The sequence below is a fragment of the Lepidochelys kempii genome, chromosome 3, assembly GCF_965140265.1.
Source record: "Lepidochelys kempii isolate rLepKem1 chromosome 3, rLepKem1.hap2, whole genome shotgun sequence".
Lineage (NCBI taxonomy): Eukaryota > Metazoa > Chordata > Testudines > Cheloniidae > Lepidochelys > Lepidochelys kempii.
In genome coordinates, this window is record NC_133258.1 from 119,556,250 (window position 1) to 119,572,955 (window position 16,706).

The following is a 16,706-nucleotide window of genomic DNA, read 5'->3' on the forward strand; positions in this document are numbered from 1 at the left end:
CCCTAGTCCGTTGGAGCGATTTAATACTGCTTCTAGCAGAGTTAACTCCTGTGCAGATCTAAACTTGGAAATCCAATGGTATTTGAGTAGCTTCTGCACAGCTCCACTCTATTCTTCACACAAATTTTGAAGAAAACTTCAAATGAAGTGCAATAGTGTCAGTGACACAGAATTTGACTATTATTGGCTGTATTTGATGCAACAATAAGAGATGTGTATTCAGATTCTCTTTCATGTCTTAAATCTCATGCGGAAATCTCAGGATATAACACTAATTAAGATACATGAGAAGCATCACATATTGGGGGAAGCTGATTGTGTTCCCCCTACAGATGTCCCCTTTATGGTCATAAAGGGTCTAAGTGTTACAGAGTAAGTGTTACTCCTTCTACATATAATTTATATGGGACCAATTGCACTAATATCAGGGAAGAGACCAAGATTTAACTGCATTGTCCCAGCAGATATTCACTTGGAGGACAGAATTAACCTCCTTAAAATTAAAATAACTCCAAGATTTGATAATTTTTTTCAACATTTGCAAATTACAATACCAATAAAAATTAGAATATTATTCTACCAACTAAGTCTGAAGTAACACTAGGGCTCTGGGCAGTCTAACTGTTATTTTCAGACATGGATTCAAGAAGAGGCAAAGTGCTGTTGGCTAAATTAACTAATTATCATCTACATGGGGCTCAGAATCAGATCTGGCACAGAAACCTTATAAGAAGAGATGTATTGGTCAATAAAACTTTATTAAAAACTATCTTAAAGTAACTATCTTATTTCACTGACTGCCCAGCATGTGTCTTATTAGGATTAAACAAACAAATACACTCACAACCATTGGAAAACCAGAAGACAGAGTTAAGGTTGCAGTTCTCAGACAAGATGATGGAAGGCAAGTAGTTGAGGTTCAGAAGTTCGAACTGATGAGTTGAAGGCTGAATGACTTCATTACTTACTTTCCTTGGTTTTTTTGGTTCGTGTTGGTGGCATATGCAACCTAGCAACCTTAACCAAAAGTTTAAGGTGTTTTTTGTGGGGGAATTCTATATCCATATATAAAAAGCATAATTGAAGATTGAGATATGGCACATCCCCTGCAGGGAGTGGAATGAATCATTATGGAAAATATAATCAAGTTGTTCAGAAAGATTTAAAAAATGATTAATGAGAAATTGGTTGAATGGTTAATAGTCAAAAACTGTGTACAGATTCCTACATAGTATGTATATCGTATATACTATAAAAATTAACAAAATATTATAAAAATATCAAAAACTGTGTACAGGTTCCTACATAATATGTTCATATCCAGTTTCACAAGGAAGTGATGGGAATCCAGAAGAGATGTGTTGCCAATCATATTATATGTGGCACTTTTTACACAAGTGTGATTGTTCTGTGTGCATTACAGTTTGAATTTTGGTAATCAAATGGGTTCAAATGGATCCAATAAGACAAGAGACCCAATGGAGTCAATACATGGGAAGATCCGGCAATCCACTATCACACAATGGAAAACCACTCTGACTTTTGATCACAACAGTAATCAAATATATATATATATAAACTAATACGGAGCACTTTATGGCAAATCCTAATAGATGTTCAGAGTCTTTCCAGAATATTTGGAATATGTTTCTTCCAATGTAGTGATGGATTCCATAAGAATACTAAGGTAGATTCCAAACCTAGGATTATTGATAATACAGATATGGTATGCTACCTTAAAATATAAACAAAACAAAAATTATAATATGCCACTAGGTACACTGCGGTAACAACACAGATTTATTATTTTATTACAGGAAAGAACATAACGTAAGAATAGCCATACTGGGTCAGACCAAAGGTCCATCTAGCTAAGTATCCTGTCTTCTGACAGTGGCCAATCCCAGGTGCCCCAGAGGGAATGAACAGAACAGGTAATTATCAAGTCATCCATACCCTGTCACCCATTCCCAACTTCTGGCAGACAGAGGCTAGGGACACCATCCCTGCCCCCGCTGGCTAATAGCCATTGCTGGACCTATCCTCCATGAATGTATCTAGTTCTTTTTTGAACCCTGTTATAGCCTTGGTCTTCACAACATCCTCTGGCAGAGTTCCACAGGTTGACTGTATCATTATTGAATGATTATTGAAGACATTGTTGAAGACATTAATTTCTAAAATGCATTTAAAAAACAAATGAGTACTATCAAACATCTGTTCAACAATTAACTAATTATATTGGGAATATAAAAGTGCCTTTTAAATAAACAAGTGTCAAATTAATTCACCATATGACCACAGTTCTTACTAACTCAAAATGACAAACTAATGCATGCACACATTGACAGCACTCCCATATGAAAGGTCTTTATGGGCCTGATCTTGAGGGACGCTGAGCACCCGTAACTCCCAGTTAATTTAAAGTAATCTCCAAAGGGAAAAAAATAAAAATGGGCTTGTGCCCTTTTTTTGTATTTGTTAGTTTCTGATTAATACTGTTCCACTTCTTCCAAGAAAAAGAGGCAGTTGCTTGATGTGATGAGTTGGGGAGTCTTATCTGTACAAATTCTAATAATATGGAGTTGTTGCTATGAAAATTGTTATACCTCTATAGGGATTTCAACACTGCTGGCAAGACCCTGTCACATCTTCCCCAGACCAGCAACAATGGAGAGTCGTCAATCTTAATAATTATACTCTGACCGCACAATAATTATGATAAGGAGGGTTCCCAAATTAGGAAATGAGTTCTCTCCAACTTCCCTCAGCACAGGGCTGGAGAATGGAAGTTCCTGAAGCAGGACAAAGAGACAGATGACAAAAGCAGGTTATAAAAGTCGCACCAGGTCAAGACTTGTATAAACATAGGAAGTTGTGAGGGGAAGAGGATGAATCATAGAATCATAGAATATCAGGGTTGGAAGGGACCCCTGAAGGTCATCTAGTCCAACCCCCCGCTCGAAGCAGGACCAATTCCCAGTTAAATCATCCCAGCCAGGGCTTTGTCAAGCCTGACCTTAAAAACCTCTAAGGAAGGAGATTCTACCACCTCCCTAGGTAACGCATTCCAGTGTTTCACCACCCTCTTAGTGAAAAAGTTTTTCCTAATATCCAATCTAAACCTCCCCCACTGCAACTTGAGACCATTACTCCTCGTTCTGTCATCTGCTACCACTGAGAACAGTCTAGAGCCATCCTTTCAGGTAGTTGAAAGCAGCTATCAAATCCCCCCTCATTCTTCTCTTCTGCAGGCTAAACAATCCCAGCTCCCTCAGCCTCTCCTCATAAGTCATGTGTTCTAGACCCCTAATCATTTTTGTTGCCCTTCGCTGGACTCTCTCCAATTTATCCACATCCTTCTTGTAGTGTGGGGCCCAAAACTGGACACAGTACTCCAGATGAGGCCTCACCAATGTCGAATAGAGGGGAACGATCACGTCCCTCGATCTGCTTGCTATGCCCCTACTTATACATCCCAAAATGCCATTGGCCTTCTTGGCAACAAGGGCACACTGCTGACTCATATCCAGCTTCTCGTCCACTGTCACCCCTAGGTCCTTTTCCGCAGAACTGCTGCCTAGCCATTCGGTCCCTAGTCTGTAGCGGTGCATTGGATTCTTCCATCCTAAGTGCAGGACCCTGCACTTATCCTTATTGAACCTCATCAGATTTCTTTTGGCCCAATCCTCCAATTTGTCTAGGTCCTTCTGTATCCTATCCCAACCAAGGTCAGAGAAGGCATGATGGAGAGAGAAGGCCCAGTGTTTCAGACTATAAACCATGCACTGGAACAGAAAGACTCTAGATAGTCCCAAGGGACTCTGACCTAACCCCAAAGAATACTCTGAAGTGGTGAGAAAACTGAGGCAGGGAATTATATGAAGGGTTTATTATTTTTGCAAAGATCTGTATATGTCTCATGCTATTAAAGAGCAGAATTGTGAGTCCCGTGGAAAGTCTGTATGTGTTGTGTGCCACACCTTACCACATGGTCCTTGAAGAGGTAAACCAGAAGGCTCACACCTTCAGGTGGAGACATAGGAGAGGGTGTGTTTAAACAACAGGAGGATTGCCCTGGTTCTAGGGGCTGCACAGGGGGCCATGTGGTCGCAGCTTTCAGGAGGGGATCCTAGATAGAAGCTCTGCACCTCAAGTGCGTGCCTACAGATCCCAAGACATGGACCGTGCCTTGCCTCTGTTAAGACTGCAAATGCTTAAAATACTTGAGGATCCAGCAGCTAGGTAACCTCACAGCAGTCTGGCAAGCAGCCAGGAAGGGGACACTCAACTGGACCTGTGACACTTGGTTCCTTCCCTTCAGCTCCCGCAATGAAGCTTGGGTCTTCTGTTCCCAGAAAAACCTCTATAGTCCTGTCTATGCTAAGGAGGCTTTAGAAAAATTTCCTAGCATTACTAATATCAACTTAATTCAGCCATAGCATAGATAACAGCAGCAGCCAGCAGGCTATTTCCTCAGCACTGTGATATCTAATCCTGCACAAAATAAGCCTAAACTGGTGGAGGAAGGGGCAGAGTGAAGGCACTTTGTCTATATGAGCATACTCGGGTACAAGCTGAGCAGCAAATCTGGAGAGGGCAGGTGATTTTGCATGCCCCCCTCCAAGTTGCCTCTGACAAGGTGCTGAAAAGATGGCTGGCAGCTGGCACACTGTCTACACTACAGTTCTCAACATTGCTAACACCAGCTCCTCTAAACCAGAGTATGCATTCGCTTGATACAGGGCAGACAAGGCCTACGCTGACTGGAGAACTAGTGACAGGATGTCACAAGACTCAAGAGAATGAAAACTGAGCAAAATGAGAGTATCTATAAACTCTTCACCATAGGTAGAACATGCTACTTGAGTGGTTATTAAGAATTAAGTGGTTAAGAAAAAGATGCACTGCATTATGAAAGGTATTGCCTTTTTGTTGGGTCTCTCGAGACACGATCAAGTTTATGGTCTAATCCTACTTTCAGAAAGATTTTTATAATACCACTTGATCATAGTCTGTAATTGCAGTAAGCACAGTTAATCTGTAAAAGAAAACACTGCAGTTCCCCACAAGCATCAGAAATTTCATTTGAAAACACAAGGCTAAAGTCAATGTCATTCCTTTGTCTTCAGTGGGCCTTGTATCAGTCCCCTAAGGGGCAATATTGCGTAAGAGCTCAGAAGAACAAGACAGACAAGGTGGGTGAGGCAATATCTTTAATTGAACGAACTTCTGTAGGTGAGAGAGAGAAGCTTTTGAGTTCCACAGAACTCTTCTTCAAGCAGAAGAATAAGTGGTTACTCTAGGCAGGAGAACAGATCTGTCTCCAACCCAAAAGTGTAGTTAGCATTCTGCCTGTTTTCAGCACAGGGTTTAGGGCTGTCAACTGTTGGAATTTAGGACAAACATGATATTATGATAAGACAACACTCCCTTTGCCAAAGTTATTTGGGGTCCTGACAGTTTTCCACTAAAATCAGGAGAATCCCAGAATCTCTGGGATCATGCTCTTGGGCTGCAGGGAGGAAGAAGTATTAGTCTCAGACAGTTTTATAGCTATGAAACATCCAGATGTCACAACGACAAAGAGGGAACAACCAGACACTTTAAAGATGCCATGCAAAGGGCTGGGGGGGAGATGGGGGTTATGCCTTTTTACTTCTTTAAAACATGTTAATGAAATCTAAACGATTATTTTTATTTATGCTTTTTCCCCACCTCTTCTTCACATTATTCCTCTGAGACTCTACAATGGCCAGAAAACTAGCAAAGCAGCAGACAAGAGTCAATGGAGTGAAAGCTGAGCAACTCAGAGGGGAAGTGATTTTTAGTTAGGGTACTCAGGACTGGTTATTTTTGTTGCCTTCATTAAGTGCTATTTACCTCTCTCTCTATTGTGAAAACTACAGTAACTATTTATTCTTATCCTTTGGCTCCTATCTTTTTAACCAGGGCCTACCCTTATCCCACAACTGCTTACTTTGCTTAAGAGCCTTTGGTAAAGTACCTTGTCAAAGGTTTTCTGAAAGTCCAGTTACACTACATCCACTGGATCACCCTTGTCCACATGCCTGCTGATACCCTCAAAGAATGCTAATAAATTGGTGAGGCATGAGTCCCTTTTCCAAAAGCCAGGCTGACTCCCAACATACTATGTTCTTCTATGTGTCGAATAATTCTGTTCTAGTTCCAACCAAGTTGCCTGGTTCTGAAGTGAGGCTTACCGGCCTGTAATCGCCAAGATCGCCCCGGGAGCCCATTGCAAAAACTTCATTGAGCTTCTCCACCACAGCCTTGTCTTCCTTGAGTGCTCCCTCGGCACCTGGATCGTCCAGCGGCCCCACTGACAGTTTGGCAGGCTTCCCGCTGCTGTTGCAGTTTACAGTTTTGTTTGCTGTTAGTTTTAATCTTTTTTTCTAGTTGCTCTTCCCATTGTTTTCCGGCCTGTCTCATGACACCTCCCCACGATCCTGCCCGGCCCCCCCTGCGGTCCCCCCCCAGCACAGGGGCTGCCAGAGTCGCTCCCCTCACGTGAATGGGCCAACAGCCCCGCCCCCAGGCTCGCTCAGCCCCCACTCCCGTTACCTACCCCGCTCCCGGGCCGCCGCCGCCGCCGCCGCCGCCTCTGCCTCTCTCTCCCAGCTCCTGACAGCTGTCCGCGACGTACCCGTGTGTCGTCAACACGCAAGGAGGCCCTCACCCAATCCCCGTTTAGCGCCAGGGGCGGGGCAGGAAGAGAGCCGTGCCCGGCCGCGCCTGCGCACGGCCGCTGTGGCGTCGTCGACGCTCAATCTCCTGAGAACCCGCGCGGCTGTCGGGCTCGCAGCCCGTTGCTCCGTCGTCAGGGAAACCGCAGGTCGGTGGCGGGGGGCGAGCGAATGGGAGCGGGCGTCACTCACCACCGCTGCTGCCGCCCCCTCGCGCAGTGGAGCCCCGCCCCCTCCCGGGGCTTGGGCGGCTGCCGCGCCGTGCGCAGCCCCGTAGAGCTCACCGGCCCCCCGCCTCCGCGCCCCCCCCCCCCCCACCCACCAGGGCCCTCCTGAGCCGGCCCGCTGCCCTGCGGCTGCAACCGACAGACCCGCCCGCTGCGCAGCATGGGGCTCGTCTGCGGGGAGCGGTAACGGGGGCGGGGGGGGGGGGCTTTGTACAGCCACTCCCCTGCGGGACGCTCGCTGGTGCCCGCAGGCCCTGCTGGTGCGCGCTCGGGGTTCCCTGGGGCGCTGCAGTGGCGTCGTGCTGGTGGCGGGGGCACCGCGTTGCCGCGCACCAGCAAACGTTGCAGAGAGACTGCTCGTTGCAGTGTATACCGCTGTGATGGGTAATATACAGAGAATGTACATTACTTGGTACAGTATATACTAAAAGAGCTCCAACCTCTCCCCCCCCCAATTTTTGGGGGGGCAAATCTTTGTAAAACGTAAACTGCTAAAAATAAACCCTGACATTAAATTAATAACCCCCCCCCAAAAAAAAAACAACCCCAGAAGCACTACTTACGATATTGCAAATCGGTAGGGGCTTGGCTACACTTACATTGTATAGCGCTCTAACTTGCTGGCTCAGGGGTGTGAAAAATCACCCCCCTGAGCGCAGCAAGCCAGAGCACTTTAAAGTGCTGGTATAGACAGGCTCTGAGCGCTAGGAGGTGGATTACCAGGAGCGACCACACTCGCACTTCAAAGCATTGCTGCGGGAGCACTCCTGCGACAGCGCTTTGAAGTTTCCAGTGTAGCCCTGCCTTATGTGTATTCTTTGTATGACTCATTTAAATAATCTCTGTAATTCTTTATAAGCTGGACAATATTAGTAACTACTACGTTTGTTCCATTACTGTAACACATGAAACCGCCTCCTCCTCCTCATTTGTGGTATTGTAGAAAATGTATATATTGAAAATGTGACAATATCTTCTCTAAGACTAAGATTAATATGTAGACTAGGGTTTATTAATGTATGTAGGTTTTTGTTTACATTTTCATGTCATTGTCACAAATTTTACAGTGACTTAAAAGTATACAGGGCCAAATTTTAATGGTCACTTTGGTCAGTAAAAAGCTGTAACATGATTTTTCCCCCTTTTTTTCAGTTTCTCGCTGGTTACAAGCAGAACCCAAAGCAAGATCTGTTTTCATTATCTGCCACATCTGGGCTTTCTAAGTGTGTTGAGAAGATGGTGAATGTCCTGAAGGGTGTCCTTATAGAATGGTTAGTAGTTAAGCTGAATTTCAACTGAACACGTTTCTTATTTGTTTAGTGCCTAAAACATCCTAGACACTTTACGGAACATGTAGAAGCCTCACTCCCTTCATCTTTTCTCCCCCTTCTCTCCCACTGAATAGAAGTCCTGCACAAATTCTGCTTAGACCACTCTGCAACTGTTTGCAGTTTATAATCTAGAAAATTGAATTTTATTTAGTCTGTAAATTATTGCTTTCTATACAGTAAATGTATACCATATAATCTAAACTGTTGCCATTAAATTCTAACTTAAGGGCCAGACCCTCAATTATCCCCAAAATATAGACAACACAAGTCAGGGTTTGACATCCACTTCATGGCCATGATCCTGATTATACTCCATACATGCCTTCTACTGTGTGTTATGTTATACTTAAAATTTATACCAGCATAACTGTTGTGGTCAAGAATGGGGAAAAAATCCACACCTCTAGAGACATAGCTATGATGAGAAAACATAAAGTGTAGATGCAGCCAAGCTGACAGAAGAGTGTTGTTGGTAGGGGAGGTAGTGTTTCTGTGCCAGCAGGAAAAACTCCTTTTGGTATACCCTGCATCCGCACTGGGATCTGTAGTATAGTAGTTCTAGACCACTGTCAGGACAGTCCCAGGGTGATCCTCCCTGGGCTACTTAGTTTTTGTGGCCAGAGTTCACAATGATAAGGTGTGAAGTGTTCACAGTGCTTCTGAGGATTTGTCCCTAAGGGCCTGATACTGCACCCATTTAAGTGAGTGGGAGTGTTGCCTTTGAGAGAATTTGTCCTTAAGTAACCAAGACAGCCAAAAACTGTTAGTGTTTTGTGAAGTTAAATATGGTGACCCAATATTAGAAAGCCGTGAGCCATAGCTATACTGTAAAATAATAAGTAGCATACTGCACTGTGTTAACAAATATCTTCAGGCTGCTTCATGGAATTATTCCAACACTTGCTACATTCTCTCCTTTTAACTCTTTCCAGTAGTATTTCAAACTGTTCTTGCTTTTTTGTTAAAGTATTTGTTCTATATGTACTTAAACTCTAGTCTCTGAAAGAACTGTTTTCCTTAGGAGTAAAAATCTGATCAGCAGGAGAAGGTGAAAGGGTGGGAACAGAGGAAAGACATGTGGAAGACATAGCAAGGGGAAGGTCTTTCAACCAAAATGTAGTGCTGATCCCTATAATATAGTTATTTCTGCTTTCAAACAAATCAGGCAAAGAGATTGTTATAGTTTTAGTGACGACTAATAAAACAGAAAAGTCAGAAAATTGAGGTTAGTGACCATGTAATTCAATTGTCTTGAGCTATTATGGTAAACTATGCCAACAGGTTTATCTTCCGCTAACAGGCCATGTCAGGAAGTTAGAGTCTCAGACAAATGGGAGCAAAACATTTAAAAATAATGTTTGTCTTTTATATAGACACTCTTAGCATTTGCTTGTCTATTCACACTTTAGTTCCATGCTAACAGCCCTGCCTAATATTAATGTGGAAAAAGCATGAGAGTAGCATAGCAGCTGCTAGTGGGACTTGTCTGCATTCCAGTCCTGTACGTGTTCATTGTCAGGCTCCCAGCACCCAGCTGCTCTCAGGTGTGACAGGTATGAAGATCCCATCACTTAGCTGCTTTTATAAATATTTTTAAGTCCAAGATGGACTTTGAACCTACAGCAGTGGTTCTCAAACTGTGGGTCGGGACCCCAAAGTGGGTCGCAACCCCCTTTGAATGGGGTCACCATTCAAGGGTTGGCTTAGGGCTTCATCCCTGGGTGGTAGGGTTCAGGTTGCAGGCCCGCTGCTTGGGGCTGAAGCTCTTGAGCAGTGGGTCTCAAAATTTTTTTACTGGCGACTCCTTTCACACAGCAAGCCTCTGAGTATGACCCCCCCTAATAAATTAAACAAACATACTTTTTTATATATTTAACATCATTATAAATGCTGGAGGCAAGCAGGGTTTGGGGTGAAGGTTGAAAGCTCGCGACCCACATGCAGTAACCTCGTGACCTCCTGAGGAGTCCCGACCCTCTGTTTGAGAACCCCTGCTCTTGAGCTTCAGCTTTGGCCCCCCTGCCCAGATCACTGAAGCTTAGGCTTTGGCCCTCCCACCTAGGGCAGTGGGGCTTGGGCAGGCTCAGGCTTCAGTCCCCCCTCCTGGGGTCGTGAAGTAATTTTTGTTGTCAGAAGGGGGTCATGGTGCAGTGAAGTGAGAACACCTGACCTACAGTATTTACTGTGCTACGAACCAGTCCCCATCCACTGTTTCCACAAAGCTAGCTGGACAAGCTTTGCCAGTTGCTGTCTTGCTGCTCACAGCCAGCTCAGGGAGTATGCATGGAATTCTGTGCTAGCAGAAGTCATAGAACTGTTGTAAGGGAATCTAATTCCTTAATATTTTTTCAAATTAATTTTTTAGAACTTGTGAAAGGTGCCAGATGGACAGCACTGGAAACTGAAGTCATCAGTTAAAAACAAAAATGTTTGAATTTTGTATCTATAAACAGATCAAAGGAAAATTTGGCAAGGCACTGCAGTTGCAAGTTTCCCCACCCTTTTAATGTGCATGCTAAGCCCTGTTCCAGAAGGACCACATCAAGGATTAGAATATAGTTAAGTCTTCATGTACTAAATGGGTAAAGCCCTTCTGCTATAACCAGGGTGGATTTGATTTTAATCAATTGATTTCAATCATGATTTTAATCACTATAGTCAGGAAGACTCTGTTTAATCTGTTTTCTACATAAAAGTGCATTCTTGTTGATTATAACCTTAATGCATATTCTTCACATCTCAGAGATAGATGTAAGTTTCATTTTTAGAAGATACACACTATACATTTTTAAACAGTGATTTATTTTGAAAACTTTTCAGATTAGTTTTACAGCTACATCAGAAAATAATTGGTTATTTCATTTATTAAAGGTAACTGAAGCAGATATTTATGAAGCCATTGGGAGTGAACTATCATTAATATTTGGAGGATTTTCTTGCCATGCTGTAGTAGGAGGAGAACATCACCAGGCAGACATTTAAATTGTTTTGTTTTTTTTAGTTAAATAAATGTTAAGTATTCTGGATTTTTTTCTACAAACAGCAAACATATAATATTTTAACAAAACAAGCATATGTCCCTCGCTTCTCACATTTATCGCCAGTCTTCTTTTCCTTGTCCAGATCTATTCTTCCCCCAACAATCTTCTATTCATTGAACTTTTTGAAACTTTGCACTTTTAGAGAGACGTAAGGGATTACTCTGTGTACACAAATTTGCAGAGGGACAATAGGGGTGAGGTCTGTTATTTCTCACCTCTGTTATTTCTATAAAAATTTTTTTGCTGTTAACAAGTATGTTACGTCTGGAGACATATATCCACAGTTTGAGAACGGCAAAATTAAGCATCTCTGATGGTATCTTCTAGACAAATCTAAAAAGATTAACCTAAATAATCTATACAGAAGCCTCTGGAATCCCATAAGATTGGGTCCCTAATCTATGAACTTTTGGAACTCATTTACAAAAAACTTTTCTTAAGTATAACATGAATATATTGTCTCATGCTATAGAATTAGAATTTATAATCCCTATTCCATGATGAGGTATCTTTGAGCTATAATGTATCTTAATTAAAACTATCTTTAGATAGGTTTTTTCCTGCCTCAAAAAGCATTTTATCAAAAAAATCCAATTTAAAGAATTGGATTTTTTTTTTTTTTTAAAAATCATTGATTTTTATCCACCCTGGCTAGAACTGCCAGAAGGGCTCCAATTAATGCCAGTTGTGTTGGTTGTGTGTTGATGTGGACATATGTCCCATGAGATCTGGCCTGAGACTTCTAATATTGTACCAATAAAATAAAAACCAGCAGGATCTTATTAAAGGGAAAAAGGCAAAACACCACATTTATTGTGAATACAGAAAGAATCATAGTAAGCAGTTAGTTATAGCTATAACATTCCATTCAATCTCATATTTATTCACACATTCATTCATACAAACACACACACACACACACACACAGGTTCTGCAAGGTTGTTATCATAGTTACCAGCCTTAGAGTTGCTCATGCCAAGCCACTGGCCAGGTGGCCTGGACATGAGGAGGGAGCAGGGCCTTGTCAGATGCTCATCTGATGCTCCTGGAAGTTGGTTTGCAGAATCAGACCCCAATGTTCTCACTTTTTAGAGTCTATTTTTATAGGAATTTCTTCCTATGCCAGTCTATGGGAATTGCTTCATCATGCTGTTGCTGAATCAATCAGCAGATAGCACATTCCTGACGGCTCCAAGATGTTATCTTGTTCTTTGGTTCTCCCATTCTTGAGGCTGTTGGGTGGATTCCAGTCTGCCCTCCGGGTGGGGTCCTCTGGTTATTTCCACTTGACGCCTTCTTCAGCCGATGGACACTGGATTCTTAGGCTGGCACCTCCCTGATCATTCAGTTATTATCCACACCAAGCATCCATCCACATACATCCTCTATCTCTATTTTAATCACAATGGTTAATACAACAAAAGGGTGGGGAGTCTCTGGGTGCTGTTTCTGTTGTTAGAGTATTGCTTTGAGTCTCTCTCTCTTGTGAATTGCTTTGAGAATAGACTCTGTCTTAGAATGTACTAACACAATTAGCAGCTTGCAAGTTTCACACATAGAGGGAGAGAAACAGTACCAAAAACCAAGAGACCTCTTAATTAGTAATACCCTGGAATTTAAACTCTGGGGAATCAAACTCATTTGTGATTTTAATACAGAACTTCTTTAATATGATCCAACACTAACTCATTTCCAACAGATCACTAAACACAAGCAAGCAAATGCTAATAATTATCTGGCACTAGCAGTTTGGATCGGTAACCTGCCGTTGGATGAAGTTCAAAAGGAAGACAACTGGTTATGGAGGAATGATAAATAATATATAAAGAAGCACTTTAGAAGGGTATTCAATTTTTCCACCCTCTATTTTATATAATCTTAGATTTCTTTCCGGACATGCCAGTGCAAATGAGTGTAACCTCTTTAGATGAGCTTTAAGTTAGAGGCTTTTTCACTTTTTTGGCTTCAAAATTAATCTGTATCTTGCAAACTTCTTCCTCACTCCAGTCATGTGTCTATGTGTTTGAGGCCAATATCTAAAAGGATTTCTACACTGTGTAAAAAGTTTACCTTCATTTTGTGGTACACAGTTCACCCAAATGTGTGGGTTGTTTTGTTTCCTCCCATAGAAGGTCTTGTAAATATGGTAACTGGTACTAATATCGATTGCAGAACTTGCTAAATCTTATTACCTCCTTTCTGTCAGATAATATAATTTCTAATATAAATAATGGTTTCTACTAAAAGATTCTGAGCCCCTTAGTTCTGGACATCTACTGTTCCAGCATTGACTACTGCACCAGAACATTCCAGCTGCCAGAATCCAGAGATTAGTTTACAAGTGCATGATTTCACTGAAGAACGCTTTTCCTGACTTGTGTAAAATATATTAAATAAGTGCTGTGTTCCACTGATTTATTTATATATTCCTGTCAAGTCTAAACTGCTAAATATATCAGTGGAACACAGCACTTATTAAAAGTCTAATTTTAAATTATCTGGTCACTTTGTAATGTGGTTATTATAAAGATTGCCCTTCTGATGATGATACCTACACCTCAGCTCAATAAATACTGTTTATCACTGATCCTTTAGCTACTCGCATTTAAATAAAACCTGAGAGCCCCAGAGGAGCTAGGTAAGGGGTCTAGATAAGGTATTGAGAAATTAACTTTCAAACACTACCAAAAAACCCACAAAGTTTTGGAAAATACAAAGTATTGGATAATTAAGGATTTACTGAGAAACTCTTAAATTCCATTGTGTTTCAGGTACAATACTATTTCATGCCATACTGTACTTAGGGCCCTTCATTTTTAGTTTTTATAGAAAAATTCTCAGGTTTTACAAAGGCTATTATACAGTTTTTACCCCTTGTCATCCAAATTTTGGACCACTCAAGTATATGAAAAAAATGGATTATGTTCAGAAAATCAAATACACATTGGGTAAATGTTTATGCTAATAATTAAGTGTAAATGCAAGGCTGTTAAAGACAGTGTAGTGCAAGGCACATGCATATGTACAGTTCATAAAATAAACCACAGAATTAAATTGCTGTTACTTTCAATACTCTTACTTTTCTCTATTTTTTGCTTTTTTTTTCTTGTCCTCCCATCACCCAGTATTAATCTGATATTTACTTGGACAACTGTGAAGTTACTTTTTTGTGCTGCTTTTCATCCATGTTTTTAATTTTTGTAACAAACACCAAAATTCCCAGAAATTTTTAAACAAAATCAAAACTGAAAGCAAAGGGCCTTGGCTATGTCTATACTATTTATAGCTAAATCAGGCTAGAACAAGAATATGTAAACTGAGGATATTAAGTGTTCAGCAAAGACAAATGAACCTTAAACTCATTGTTCATGTTTTACTGAGAACGTATTTTATAATACCAATATAATCACTAAGTATTCTCTGCAAGTCAGGCAACCAGTTTTCTTCCTCCTGGGCTCTTTTAGCTGGTCACAGTTTAATTTGTGAAAAACTCCAAAAGGGGCACTATTACTTAAGAATAACTTTTAGAAAAGCCTTTCTAAGATGATGGATATAGGCAACAAAGAACTTTTGAAAATGAGGATGCTGCTTAGGAAGCAGTTTTCACGTTCCATTATTCCAAAGTTGTTTTACTTACTGCTGTGTTGCTGTATTGCGTCATATGGCAGTAATATGGATTCTGGTGCATGTTTGTCTCTACAGTGATCCAGCCATGAAGCAGTTCCTGCTGTACTTGGATGAGTCAAATGCCCTGGGGAAGAAGTTCATCATACAAGACCTGGATGAAACACATGTCTTTGTGTTAGCTGAGTTGGTTAACTTCCTCCAGGAGAGAGTGGGCGAGTTAATGGACCAGAACTCTTTTCCTATAACACAAAAGTAAAAAGACTAGATAGCGAATTGACTATTCCGAAATTGCAAGCAACACACAGGGAATCAAGAGTTTTATTGTTCATTCTCTGCGTGACTGATTAGGGAGTCTTAGAGAGAAGACTAACACTTTTGTTACTATAACAAAATGGATTGTTTCCATAGACTAAATACTTTTGAATTGGCTTTTTGCCATTTTGGGGGAGACTTGAAAGACAGGATACCTTTCAGAGTTTGCTAGTCTGAAGGATTTTCTGATGCTTAGGGGTTTTTTGTTTATTTTCTTAAATACCATGTGTTCCTTTAGCCTCTTCTTCCATTTCTTTTCTTGTCAAATTACATTATTTTAAAACAGGGGGTAATGGTTTATTTATCAGCATTTCCTTAGAATATTGTGTGGATTTCACATTCCTGCAGTTGAGATTAGAGCAGATTATAGTATGATTGACTCTGATTAAACCATCTGTATTAAAATGTTACTTTGTGTGACTGATAACATCCTAAGTAAATTGAGTGCATGATGATATGGAGTACTTAGCTTTTATTTTTAAAATATTTGATGTACCAAAATAAATAAAATGTTTTCCCCTCAGTTTGTTAAATGTTGTTTACCAATTAATCATTTGCTAGCACAGCCTTGAGACAGTTACCTAATTCATAGTTCTGTATTTTTTAATTAAAATATTTGTATGGAAAAACAAAATACACCAATGATTATTAGATTTAAATGGTTGCTGAACTGAATACCAGCAACAACAAATGAGGAGAAATGTGCCTGTAAATGGTGGTCAAATAGCACTTGAACATGTAGCAAATTCTCTAAAATAAAGTGCATAAATAGGAGGTTAAATAAGCAGTCTGTCTACTTAAGACTACGGTGGAAGCTGACATTCCTTAAACTGAAGAGAAAACTGTTTTCAATTACTGTGAAACTTCTGTTTGAATTCATAAGCCACCATTTCAGATCTTAGCTTATTCAGCAAGTTAAGCTGCTGTGTTAACATATATCCATGAAACACATGTCATACGTGGAACCCACCAACAAATAAAGTAGTATAAAATATTGAGCAACAGAGAGAGGTTTATCGTCAGTTTTATCATGAGTTTTTCCCCCTGAGCAGGATAGCAAATGACAATGTAATGAGACTTATAAATGACCATTTGCAAATGCAAAAAAAGTGAGATACTACTGCCAAAAGATAGACTTCAGGACCCTGGGAGCTAGGGTAAAGGGGTCAGGGCACAGGTGATGGTCTCATCCATCCTCCTGGTTGAGGGTAAGGGCCCAGGAAGGGACATGCACATCTTGAAGATGAATGCATAGTTCCACACACCGAAGGACTTTGGCTTCCTCAACTATGGGATTGTATTCTGGGAAGGTGTGCAGGGAAGAGATGGGAGCCCATCTGATTTAAAAAGAGAGGGAGCATCTTCACAAATCAAATTCGTGAGGTGGACTTTAAACTAAGTTCAGAGGGTGCAGGTGACAGAAGCCCATAGGTAAGTATAAAAAAGGCAGCCTAACAGAGA

General features: G+C 41.1%; 2 protein-coding genes across 12 annotated transcripts in view; one reads left to right on the forward strand and one right to left on the reverse strand.

The window, feature by feature from the left end:
• Nucleotides 1–6,816, reverse strand: part of SERAC1 (serine active site containing 1) — a 46,770-nt gene extending 39,954 nt beyond the window's left edge. For 2 of the 8 annotated variants that reach the window (XM_073337787.1, XM_073337788.1), the window contains exon 1: nt 6,225–6,474. In XM_073337787.1, the coding sequence (XP_073193888.1) occupies nt 6,225–6,274 (50 nt within the window). In that variant the 5' untranslated portion in view covers nt 6,275–6,474. Of the gene's footprint in view, nt 1–844; nt 1,107–2,609; nt 2,796–6,224; nt 6,475–6,589 lie in introns of those variants that run through there. The other 6 variants (XM_073337783.1, XM_073337780.1, XM_073337779.1 and 3 more) reach the window with 6 other exon arrangements.
• On the forward strand, nt 6,731–15,879 carry GTF2H5 (general transcription factor IIH subunit 5). 4 transcript variants are annotated; one of them, XM_073337789.1, is made up of 3 exons: nt 6,731–6,856; nt 8,087–8,205; nt 15,009–15,879. In XM_073337789.1, exons 2-3 carry the CDS (start codon nt 8,171–8,173, stop codon nt 15,187–15,189), a joined length of 216 nt encoding a protein of 71 aa, XP_073193890.1. In that variant the 5' UTR covers nt 6,731–6,856; nt 8,087–8,170; the 3' UTR covers nt 15,190–15,879. The 4 variants fall into 4 exon arrangements, with proteins under 4 accessions (XP_073193890.1, XP_073193894.1, XP_073193891.1 ...); XM_073337793.1 differs by lacking the exon at nt 6,731–6,856 and adding an exon at nt 6,929–7,117; XM_073337790.1 differs by lacking the exon at nt 6,731–6,856 and adding an exon at nt 7,139–7,346.
• Nucleotides 15,880–16,706: the final 827 nt, after the last annotated feature.

Coding starts and splice junctions, on each gene's coding strand:
- GTF2H5 (XM_073337789.1), top strand. CDS start 8,171: ATGGTGAATGTCCTGAAGGGTGTCCTTATAGAATG. Junction 8,206..15,008: donor AAGGGTGTCCTTATAGAATG/GTTAGTAGTTAA, acceptor TTGTCTCTACAG/TGATCCAGCCATGAAGCAGT.